This window comes from Crocodylus porosus, unplaced genomic scaffold (genome assembly GCF_001723895.1).
Source record: "Crocodylus porosus isolate Cpor-Errol unplaced genomic scaffold, CroPor_comp1, whole genome shotgun sequence".
In the NCBI taxonomy this organism is placed as follows: Eukaryota; Metazoa; Chordata; order Crocodylia; family Crocodylidae; genus Crocodylus; species Crocodylus porosus.
Genome location: NW_017728886.1, coordinates 154,703,185 through 154,714,756, shown reverse-complemented (window position 1 = coordinate 154,714,756; position 11,572 = coordinate 154,703,185). Strand labels below are relative to the sequence as shown.

At 43.1% G+C, this 11,572-nt stretch overlaps 2 protein-coding genes and 1 long non-coding RNA gene across 4 annotated transcripts in view; 2 read left to right on the top strand and 1 right to left on the bottom strand.

Annotated features, from left to right (window-relative positions):
- PAK1IP1 (PAK1 interacting protein 1) overlaps positions 1–7,869 on the top strand; it is a 16,844-nt gene extending 8,975 nt beyond the window's left edge. Inside the window, exons 8-10 of the mRNA XM_019543482.1 lie at positions 2,943–3,042; positions 5,711–5,837; positions 7,279–7,869. Coding sequence (XP_019399027.1) covers positions 2,943–3,042; positions 5,711–5,837; positions 7,279–7,433 — 382 coding nt within the window. The 3' untranslated portion in view covers positions 7,434–7,869. The remainder of the gene's footprint in view (positions 1–2,942; positions 3,043–5,710; positions 5,838–7,278) is intronic.
- On the bottom strand, positions 1,788–2,936 carry LOC109315694. Its single transcript, XR_002102586.1, has 2 exons — positions 2,640–2,936; positions 1,788–2,454 (listed from the first exon to the last, which is right to left on the bottom strand). It is a non-coding gene; the product is annotated as an uncharacterized LOC109315694 (long non-coding RNA).
- A 2,221-nt stretch (positions 7,870–10,090) lies between the features above and the next one.
- Positions 10,091–11,572, top strand: part of LOC109315658 (transmembrane protein 14C-like) — a 7,096-nt gene continuing 5,614 nt past the window's right edge. Inside the window, exon 1 of one of the 2 annotated variants that reach the window (XM_019543464.1) lies at positions 10,091–10,158. The gene's annotated coding sequence lies outside the window, so the exon portion shown is untranslated. Of the gene's footprint in view, positions 10,159–10,232; positions 10,254–11,572 lie in introns of those variants that run through there. The other variant, XM_019543471.1, reaches the window with a different exon arrangement.

The window sequence follows — 11,572 nt, the reverse complement described above, 5'->3', positions numbered from 1 at the left end:
ATAGGGCCTGCCCTGTTGTCCCCTGATCATACGAGTGGCCCTCCTCTGGACCCTCTCCATGCTGTCCACATCCCTCACTTCACAAGTGCCCCTGCCCTGGTCACCATCTTAGGACTGGAAGTCCCGCCCCTGATCGATGACCTTTGCCACCATAAGTCCCTCCCCTTGCCCCCAGAAGTACTCTTTTTCAGAACGGGGTTTGCCATCTTGGAACTGGAAAAAAAAACAAATTATATACTAAAAATCAAAATTGACAATAACGTATTTTAATTTTATTTTAAAAAATATTTTGTCCTGATTTGTGGGCATTTGTGTTGTGTGTATATAGAGGTGATTGCATAATAGCTCAAAATGAAGTCTTACTCTTATATATTGTGGAGGGTGAGAGGTATGGAGCCTGCGTGCCCTGCAGTGCCTCCCCACCACCACCAACAGCATGCAGCCCCAGCCCACCCTGTGCCTACTTCATACTGCTTGGGTGTGGCACATCCTGCCACCCCCTCAGCCACAGCGGAGCTGGGGCAGCTCCTTCAGACTGCTGCCGCCGCCACTAGCTCCAGCCCTGCAGTACCAATAGGGACCTGCGCATGTGGCCATGACCCAGCGTGGTCCACGCCTGCTCTGGACTCATCCAGGCAGGCTCAGCAGTGACAGCAGAGGTGGCTGCTGGGCAGAAACTTGCTTGGCACAGAGGAAAAGTGGCCCCTCACCCTCACCGTTGCTGGACAGTTCTTGGTGCAGCTGCCCAGAGCTTGTGCTGCGCTGAGCTGCCTTGCAGCTCTACTGCCATCACCACCACCTCTGGGCCACCAGCGTGGCAGCGGTAACAGTGAAGTGCAGCTGCAGGGCAGCCTGGTGCGGTATAGGCTCCAGGTGGCTGCACCAAGAACTGCCCAGCAACAGCAAGGGGGAGAGGCTGCTTTTCCCTCATGCTAAGCAACAGTTTCTGTCCAGTAGCTGTTTCTGCTGCCGCTGCTGAGCCTGGATGGGTGAGTCTAGAGTAGGTGTTGAGTATGCTGGGTTGGGGCTGTGCACGTGGGTCCCCACCAGTACCACTGGGCCGGGGCCAGCAGCGGCAGCAGCCAGAAGGAGTTGCTGCTGCCTAGAAAGGCAGTCTATCTGTGGAGCCACCCTAGCCCCAATGTGTGCCCAGGAGGCAGCAGGACATGCCGTAGCTGGGCGACACCTGAACCAGGCTGGACCAAGGACCAACCACAGGCTGGATAAAGCCCTTCTGTGGGCTGGATCTGGCCTGCGGGCTGTATTTTGCCCACCCCTATATTAATGTATGGCCAGGCAACAACTTAAGACATTTTTAACTGGTTAATCATCTCTTGAGTGTAATGTGTGCCAGGGGCCTAAATGTGGTAGCTCTGCCAGAAAAAAACTCTGTAACATAAGCAAGGCTTCATCTCATTTTGTCGTTAAATAAAAGCCTGTGGCTCTTCTGGTTGAGGAGAAAATCTTTATAAAGTGAAAGTAATAGAATCTATAAAAAGTGAAACAATATAGGAATACCGGCATGCATCTACAAAAAGTGGAAACCATAGCTCTGATAGGTATGAACTGCCTTGTTTTTCCAAATGGTATTAATTCAAATGCCCAATTGTTATGATTTAAATATTTACCTTACTGAATATTTCTCCGATGATTAGAGTATATAAAAATGTGGAATGAGTTGTGTTTGAAACAGAGATTGCCAAATAGGGTGGAGGCAGGGATGGAAAATATTACAGTGGAAGAGCATGTTACTTTCTTAAACCATCACTTGGCTTCAGTCTTGCTGCTGTTTGTATCAGGGACAAAGCTCCCGTTAACTTCAAGTGAGAACTAGATAGGATTTTTATGGACCAAAACAAAAAAGCATCAAAATCTAGTTGCATTAGTGTGTTTTCCCTGGTCTTCCCTGCAAAGTAGTATGAATCTTGTTTTATACCAGATGTTAAACAATAAAAATGAAAAAAACCCATGAATGCAACACAGAATGGATTTTATGGATTAGATGTGAAAGTGTGACAGCAGCTATAACTTAGTTTTGATTATAGGTTCCATTTATGGGGAATACAACAAGACATTTTAATTCCCATTTTAAATCCCATTGCTGAGTGGAGCCAGCAAAACAAAAAAAGTCTGTGTAACATGTCATGATGCACCAGTTTTGGAAGTCATTTTAAGATTTTAAGATTGTATTTTTTTAATTTGACAGTTTATACAGGGGATCTGCCTTTTACTAAATCTAAAGGGTCATTCATTAAATGTTGTTACCTGTTTATAGCTTACCCCTATGACTAAATAGACGGTCATATAAGATAACACAGTTGACCTCAATACCAGACAATACCAGGGGAGTCATGTATATTCTGTATTACCCTTAAAATACAGGTCTGGTATTCTGTCCTAATAGGTGCCAATTCACAAAGGCATATGCTGAAGTTCTTTTGATATCAATCGCTTCTCGGCCTCTTGATGGCTCAGATCAAGTGTAGTAGTATAGTAGTAATCTCCTGTAACCTAGTTGCATTCCCTTCCTCACCCCCAACCCTCTATTGTTAGTCCCTCGCTTGGGCAATCTGCATTTCCCTATTGGCTATGTCATCTTTTTTTTGGATTCCCAATCCTAAACATTTACTAATAAAAACCAATCTGAACCTAAGCATTTAAGTGCTTTTCTAAATAAGGGTCCTAACATTCTTCAGTACAAATTTTAGCAAAGGTAAATATTACTTTTTGAAACACAAGAGATGAAACAATTTACCCCCTACATGTATAGCTGCACCTTACACACCTAAATAAAGGTATCCACATACAACATCCATTGTATGCAATTTATTTTTTCAGTTTTGCCTTTTTTTTTTTTCAGTTTCTATCACTTCTTACTGTTTGTCCTTATTGGCTTCAAGTTGTCATTGTAATAAGCAAATAATCATTTCATTTTGTTCTAGAATTAAAGATATATACAGCTTTGAAAGAGAAGGGCAACAGGTTATGGTTACTGCATCCAGTGATGGATATATTAAAATGTGGAGTCTCGATCTCAATAAGGTAAGCAGATTAACAACTTGTGGAAAAACTTCAGATAATAAATTTCCAGAATTTTAGATATTAGAATGTGTGTATAGGTTAATGCTAAAGAACAGCAGAAATTTAGTTGTAATCTTGACATGGATAACTTTTGTACTATGTTCAGCAGCACTCTTTTATACATATGGATCTTTCAGCTAATTGTTTCTTTATTGCAGTGATTCTCAACTAAGATGTCATGGTACTCTGGGATTCCTTGAGATCCTTTCAAGGGTGCCACACAATGCTACCTACCCCTGTTATGTTTGCAAGCATGATTTACAAGATAAGCCCGTAGATTTCAAATAGAAATTCATAGTTATGGTCTTTCTGAGTTCTTTGCAACAGAAAATATCTGTATTATTTTCTGTAGTCAAAAAAACCCAAAAAACCTAGAGCCATCATTTTCTGAGGGTGCTGTGAGTCCGTCCAGGGTTGCCTTGAGTCAAGAAAGGTTGAGAATTACTGCTTATTGTAACTTCTTAAATTTTTGGTAATGATAAAACATCTGGTAAAATTATCTAGATCAGTGGTTTTCAACTGGGTCTGTGGGCTACATCTAAGGAGACTGTGAAAGATTACTGTGATCAGTCAAAAGAATGTGAATACCCACACTTACAAAGGGCTCCACACCTCCATCTTACTTTTTTAGAGGTCCACAAATGGGAAAAGGTTGAAAACCATGGATTTAGATCTCACTCCCCATCTTCTGGGTTTTGTTCTCTGATTATTAACTGACAAAGCTCACAGCTTTCTTGTCAGTTTAATGTCTGCTTGCACAACACTTCCCTCTTTGCCAATAAAAGAATGAGTGTATTTACACTCAAAAATAAGGGTCCTAACGTTCTTCTATATACATTTTAGCAAAGGTAAATACTATTTACCTGGTGATGGAACCCATTCTGTTTGCTGGCAGTATAATGGTGCATCTCCAGGCACTAGGGGCTTCTGCTGCCATTTGGAAAACATCAGAAGGTATGCATAGGCAAGCCCGCACCAGCCTATTGCTGTGGTCCCTTCAGCAGCTGATGCCTTCTGAGGATATACTTTGCCCTGGCTGGCACTGCCACTGAGAGGAACCAGCAAGCACCAATGAATGCTCGGTTGGCAGACAGCAGCCATCGTAGAATTTCTAGTGATGAAACATAGCTCAATATAGACAAGGCTTTATATGCATTAATAATTGCTATCAACCTCAGCAATGCTGGTGACTAAACTTCACCCAAAACATAAAGAGTTTGTGTGTGTGTGTGTGTGTGTGTGTGTGTGTACACACTTCATGCAAGAAAAAATGTTGCTTTGATTTGAAAAATTCAAAAAGCACTGAGCCTTTCCATATCATCCTGAACACTTTTCTGGCATTTTCAAACTTTTATTATTGACATAGCAAGCAAATTCTCTGCTTGAAAATGTCTTGCATTTTTCCATGAAGTATAAGGTGAACAGTTTTAGCAGTGCTAGTTTGTCAAAGCTAATGACTTTTCAATACAGATGAAGAACTGTAGCCAGTGATTCACATAGTTAATTCTCAATGTGGCTTGAGTTGTTGCTGTTCCCTGTTCATCCTCAGGACATATTGGCCATGTATACATATGTGCTTTACTGCCGAGTAGACTAATTAGCTGCAGAGTAAAGCATCATCATCTACACATGAGATTGTAGTAGGCTGCAGTAAGTTAATTTATGCCACACTAAAACAGTACTCTCTAGGACAGTACTATCTTATGTTAGGGTAATTTACTGTAATTAAATGCACATATAGGCACTGACCAACAGCATAAATTGCACCCAGTCAGCCCAACCAGCTGGGGGCTAGACTTTTGCCTGCTGCTTAGTCACACAGCTCCACATTTCAGCATCCTTGTGCCCCAGCCAGTCCCACCACCACCCAGAGCCTGGGGCTGAGCAGCCCTGGCATAAACTGCTCTGTCTCCACTCAAATTGCTGCTGTCCTGGGCACATGTAACTGCTGTACCTGGGAGTAGTTTACTCTAGCTCAAACTGCTCTGGAGTTTATTGTTTCAGATTAATTGCATGTGTAGATACATCCATTATGCTGTAATGATGTATGCTGGAATATTTGCCTAGACTTTCCTAGGATGCAGAATAACTTGCGTTTAGGACATACGAAAGATGTGGATACAGCAATGCATTTATAATGGTAGAAAGCTGTTGAGGGAACACCAAGAAAGCAGGATACAATTAACCAGTTACTGCATTAGTAGAAAAATTAGTTCACTTGAATTAGCTTGACACTGCTAAGAAGCCCCATTAAAATGAAGGTTAACCATTTGGAGCTCTATTATCTAACTTTGAAGTTTCTACACTACAACAACTAGCTCAGCTAACAGTGCTTCAGTAACATTAAATTACCTGAGTTGAGTTAATATTAATGAAAAGCACATTTTGCTTGTCGAGGCTTGTCCCTAAAGGAACTCTCTCCTTGACAGTTTACAAAACCAAAGGTAAAAGTTGAGTTGTGAGCAGGATGTTGTACAAGTTATGGGCTTACTTCTTACATGTGTAGGCCCTTAGCTTCCTGTGATATCAGTGGGAATTAGGCATATAAAATACCTTTTAAAAAAAGTAATCTAAGCCTATGTTAAGCTATATTGGAATAAGTCTGAATGAATCTATTTTTTTTTCTCAGATCCAGGATGCTCCATCTTTACTGTGTGAAGTCAATACTAAAGCGAGGCTTACATGTCTGGCAGTATGGTTGGACAGAGCTTCAGAAATTAAAGAAAACTGTGACAAAGCTGAAACCTCATCCTGTGGTAACTGAAATTATTCTATTCATAACCCTATTTATTTTTCACTGGTGAGGAAGTAGAGCATACTGGAGAGAGTAAATTAGATTATTCTCTTTCTTTTGCAAGAGTTAACAGAATTTGTTTACCAAATTCCAATCAGTTGTGACTTTAAAGCAATTGAAAGGAGCAAACATTGGCCTGCAGTATGTTTATCACTATGATGATGCAGTGGGCACAAAAGAGCTTTGTGTGCTTGTCAGATCCTAGGTTGGCAGCTAGAGAAAAAGCCTTGCTTGTAAACTGAGTAGAGTTGACAGAGACCATTAAATAACTCCTACAGTGGCATTTGCAGAAATCACCTTTCAAAACAGAAGTAGACATTTAAACATAATTCTTTAAAGTATTTCTATCTTAGACTATAACACCTTTTTAGGGTACAACAACATCCTTACAGACTTAATTACTGAAATATTCCAAGCTGAGCAACATATTAGTTCTCTATATCCTACTGTAATCATTTTAAACTAAGAATCATTAGAGTGACATTTATGTAAAGTAAAATGCTCAGGCTCTGAGGATACTGCTCTTAACTGGAGGGATGCTAAGGATGGCTGTCTGTTAGGTCACAAGCTTGTCAGTTGTGTGCATATCTTACATGCAGACAGACCTTTTATAGCTAAGCATTGGCCTAGTGTAGAAAATATGGACCAGTATATTTTCATTCTGCTCTCATGTGTGATCATCTGTTTAAATACATTAGTTTGCTCTTCAAAAGTATGAACACTACATGAAAAATGAGCATTTGGCCCACTCCTCATCTCCCCCAAAAATTGAAGACTGTATTTCCTTGCATACCATATGCCCCCAGGTAGGACATTCATCTTGTTCTAGAAAGGCAGAATGAAGAGAAAAAGTTGTTTCCAGAATCTTACGTGCCACAGCATGGGCTTACCATGACTGGTTACTAGCCACATGCAACACGAACTTGTCACTTACCTTCTCCTTGCAGCTCCACACCTAAAAGTTTATTTACCCCTGTTATGGGCACTGCTGAATTGGCACGGCCAAAAATTGCTGGCACTAAGGCAGTGGCTCTAACAGAGTTAAACCTTTAGCTGTGGAACTGCAAGGAAAGGATGAATGATTCCTGAGGAGTGAACGCTATCCTTCCTACATATGGCTGGGAAGGGACCACAACCTCAGCAGCCATTCCAGGATTCCCATGCATCCTTCCCAGTATGCAATCAGCTTCCTTACCTAAAACTCACCTTTTTGTAAAAACTACCTGTCCAAAATTGGGGTCCATGTGTGGTATGCAAGTAAATACAGTATGTAGCTCATGCAGTTTCGGTTTATGTCAAAATGGGGTGATGTAAATATGCACATTGTGCTAACAGACACAATGTAGATTCAATATGTTGACTGTACAAATAAACCTATATGAATACTTTTCTGTTTGTTTTAGCAAATGAAGATGAGCAGCCACTGATTACCAGGAAAAGGAAAGTTTGTTGGTCTGATACTTCTGATAAATCAACAAAAGTAGAAAAGCATGTGACGCCCAAGAAACAAAAATTGGGAGGTGCACAACAAAAGAAGAAAAAAAATCTGCAGAGCTGAACATAAGTGTATATTTCCCACTCACATAATAAGCTGATATTAGTAAATTTGTTACCACTCTTTTTCTTTTTATACCTCTTACTTCTGCTAATGATATTTTTCCTTCCCAAGGTATAAAACTCTCTTTGTTTTCAGAAGTGGTGATTTTTTTTTTTTTTCTTTTGAACTGGTAAATACTGAACTGTTTTGGAAGATGGTGAAACAGATGGTACCAACTTCTCTTGAACCCTATCATGGTGAAATGAATACATAATGTAGAATATTTCATTTATATTTTCATATATACCAAATATAACATAAATTATCTCTTTGAATGGGTCTTAACATTCAGTTGAAAACTACAAGGATTTCTGTAGCTCTGGATTGGTATGTTTTCTCTTTAACTGTGAAACCAAAACACCAAAACCCTGTTTAAATGAAATATATATTAAAAATACCTGCAATTGACTGTTTTCACACCCACGAGAAAACAATAGATTTTTCTTACTCAACGTATTTTCTGCCTTCATTGCCAGTTAGTTTTAGGCAATCCTACTATGCTATCCTTTACATCTGAAAACTCTGACTGCTTCATACATCAGGGGAAAGCCCTTCATACATCAGTGGAAAGAAACTTGAGATAGTACACCTATGTTTAGTAGTGAGTTTGTTGTTTACTGAGAGTAACTACTATATTGGTCACTCTTGGGACTCAGGTAGAAGAAGGCCTGTTTTGTGTGTCCCAGTCACGCTTAGGAGGGAATAAGCACTGAGCTGTTCACATTGAATTGCACACTGCCATTTAATTGAAAAAGCAGTGGCAAGCTAGTTTTAAGCAGCCATGTGGATAAAAGTTTAATTCTTTGATAGTTTTAGCACCACTCTGGGGATATATTTTATCTTGGTGCACAAGCCTTTGACAACAAAATATCAGTGCGAAACACTTCCTTCTCAAAACACATTCCTTCTGCCATAATTGGTGTTGGGAGAGGGTGCTGTTCTAATTCATGCTGCTATGAATATTATTAAGGGTTGAAAATGCTTTGTATACAGGCTTTCTGGTAAATGGTAGACAACAATTGAAAACAGTGCTAATCACGAATATGTTAAATGTAGCGGTCTGATACAAACTGAGTTAGTGATTATAGTACTATTTATTAGACATGAGTCCAGGAATCGATTTATCATCAGCATCTGGATTTTCCTGTGAGTTTGAAACTGTGGGGTTTGAAACTGGCATTTCTGCTTAAGCCCATTTTCAGTTTTCTCCTCTAACTAGAGGGGTATATACATTATTTTCTGCTAACAGCAGCCTCAACATTGTGAATGTTACTGTGATACAATGTCCATAAGATTGGCCTTCAGCCATGCTGGCAGCTATCCTAGGTCAGTCTTATTACTAAGTTATAACTGTCTCAGAAATATTTTTCATATTTGCTTTAGGTTGAAGCCCAATATTATTGAGTTGTGTATGCACCATGTTCCTTTTTGGGTATTTTTAGCATGTGACGTGGTAATGACAAACTTGGGCCCTGAGGAACACACAAAAGTTGTCCTTTTTTTAAGATGGCAAACATTTTAGCTGACACGTGCCTTGTAGGGTAAACTAATAGAAAGTGTCTGTGGACATCTGTATTTATTAGATAAGGTCTAGGTTAGCTCCATAGTAAAATATTTGTTGGTATCATGCTTCGCAAATCCAGCAGACTGGCTTCTGATAACACAGACACTCTCCGAAAGATCAAAAACTCTTGACAAAATGGCCTTAAGGGAAAATTGCAGTCATGGCCGCTGGGCTTGGTTTGTAGCTTAGCTACTGCAGTCTTCCTTAAAGGAAAATGTTCATCTAACCAAAAAGACATTCCGCTCCACGTTCTTTGATGTGGAACCAGGCTGCTCTTTCTTGCAGGCAGAGGGAAAGGGGCAGACTATTGTGAAGAATTTGTCCTCATAAAGAGGATGAAGATCAATTTCTGCACTGTCAGCAGGTCTTCATGTTAGGTGGGGCCCTGGGCTGTGTGGATGTGAGATAAGGGGAAGGCTCTGGGCTTGCGCTCTAGCTGTCCTCTGAGGCAGTTCTATCACCATGTCACAGCCGTCATAGACCTGCCCTCCTAGGAGTGAGCTATCCTAGGACGCATCCTGCAAGATGAGACTTGTTAAGGAGGAGAGCTCAGAGCAGATAAAAGAAGGAACCCTGACTGTAGAAGAGAAACAATGTGCATCAAACTATATACGCAGTAGTTTGAAATGAACAAGAAAGACTTGGTTGGCCCTCTGAGCTTCCATTTCTGGGAATGTGTCATTTGCAGCAAGAGCCAGGAAGTCCATTTCAGCCCGAAACAGCTGAACTTAAAGGAACCACCCTGCACCCCGCTGACCTTGGAAGGGGGGCTCTCCCCTCATCTGCACAGGCACCCACGCTTTTACACCCACCCTCTTGGCTTGTGCTACCCAGCCCAACACTGGTGTTACGTTTAAGCGTCTGAATCCGCAGGGGTGTGCACCTGAAACTCCCAAGCAGTGGATGTGGGTGGGATCGGCTGCAGAAACAATGGGGGATAGTTTCAGAAAGAGGACGGGGGGGCGGGGTGGAGAGGGGGAAAGGGAATGCCCCGCAGCCCTGCCGGTGCTCAGCCCCCTGCCCCTCCCATCCCGCCGGGGGTGGGGACCCCGCGGCTCTGCTCCGGCCCCCTGGCCCCGCCCGGGGGCGGGCTCGGGCCGGCCGCAGGCGCCGCGACTGCAGGTCAGTGCGGGCCGGGGCCGGGCTGCTCCGCGATCCCCGCGCCGCGCCGCGCGCCTGGGGCTGGGGCAGGTCGCTGAGCGGGGCGACACCGGGAGGTGGGCTCTAGATCTGGATTGGGTCGGGTCGGGAGTGGGGAGTAAGGGAGTCGGGCTCTAGAACTGGGTCTGAATCCGGATCTGGAGAGGAGAGGGATGTGGGCTCTAGATCTGGATTGGGTCGGGTCGGGTCTGGGTCTGGACCGGGTCAGAAGGGGGGAGTAGGGGAGTTGGGCTCTAGAACTGGGTCTGAATCCGGATCTGGAGAGGAGAGGGATGTGGGCTCTAGATCTGGATTGTATGGGATTGGGTCCAGATCTGGATGCAGGTCTGGGTCTGGGTCTGGACTGGGGGAGTAAGGGAGATGGGGTCTAGATCTGGGTCTGAAATTGCAATGGGGTCATGGGGGTAAGAGGGAGGTGGGGTCTAGATCTGAATTGGATTGGATCAGGTCTGGGTCTGGATCCGGATCAAGATCTGGGTCTGGGGCTGACTCCATCCAACCCAACCTCTGCCTTGGCCAAAACTCCTGGGCTGGAGCGACCACAGAGCCATCAGAGGTGGCCACATTTCACACTGTCATCAGGGCTGGGGTTTAGTGGGGAACCAGCCCCAGGGGCTTCTGTTGAGTCTGGCTGCCTTAGAGCAGAGATTCTCTTCCAGGGCTGCCTCGGGATCCTTTCAGGCAAGGTTAGCCCTGCGAGGTGCACTGCCAGGATGAGCAGGATAAACGCGGAGGGGATCTATGGTGTCAAAGCCATTCTGCCGTGCTGAGGCCTTTCTGAGTTCTTTGCAGCAGATGAATGACTCTGTTCTTTTTGTGCAGTGAAAAAATTCAGTGAGAACTAAGAGCCTGCACTTTTGGGGGGGGGGGGCTTGAATTAACACCTAAAAGGGTTGAGAACCACTGCCTTAGACACTGCCCCTCCCTCAGCACATCAGTGCTTTCTAGTGCTTTAGACCTAACTTTCGTCTAACCTTTTAAAAATCCTTCCTAAGGTTTTAGGCTTTACCGTGTTGGATCCAGCCCAGGGCTGTTTCTGCTTTGGTGAGATCATGGATCGGCTTTTATGGGATTATGGGATTTATTGGGATTTTATGTTTGTGAGGTTCATTTGTTCCTGCTTTGCCAATGTTTGGTTGTGGGTGGATTGGAAGAGAAGTATAAGGAAGCTCGTGTTGCAACTTCCCATTATATGAAAAAAGAAGTGTCAGGGATCATAGAATCATAGAAGTCAGGTCGGAAGGGACCTTGTAGATCTTCAAGTCCGACCCCCTGCCTGAGCAGGAGAAAAACTGGGCTCAAATAACTCCAGCCAGGTAGGCATCAAGCCTCTTCTTAAAGACCCCCAGGGTAGGAGCCAGCACCACTTCCCTTG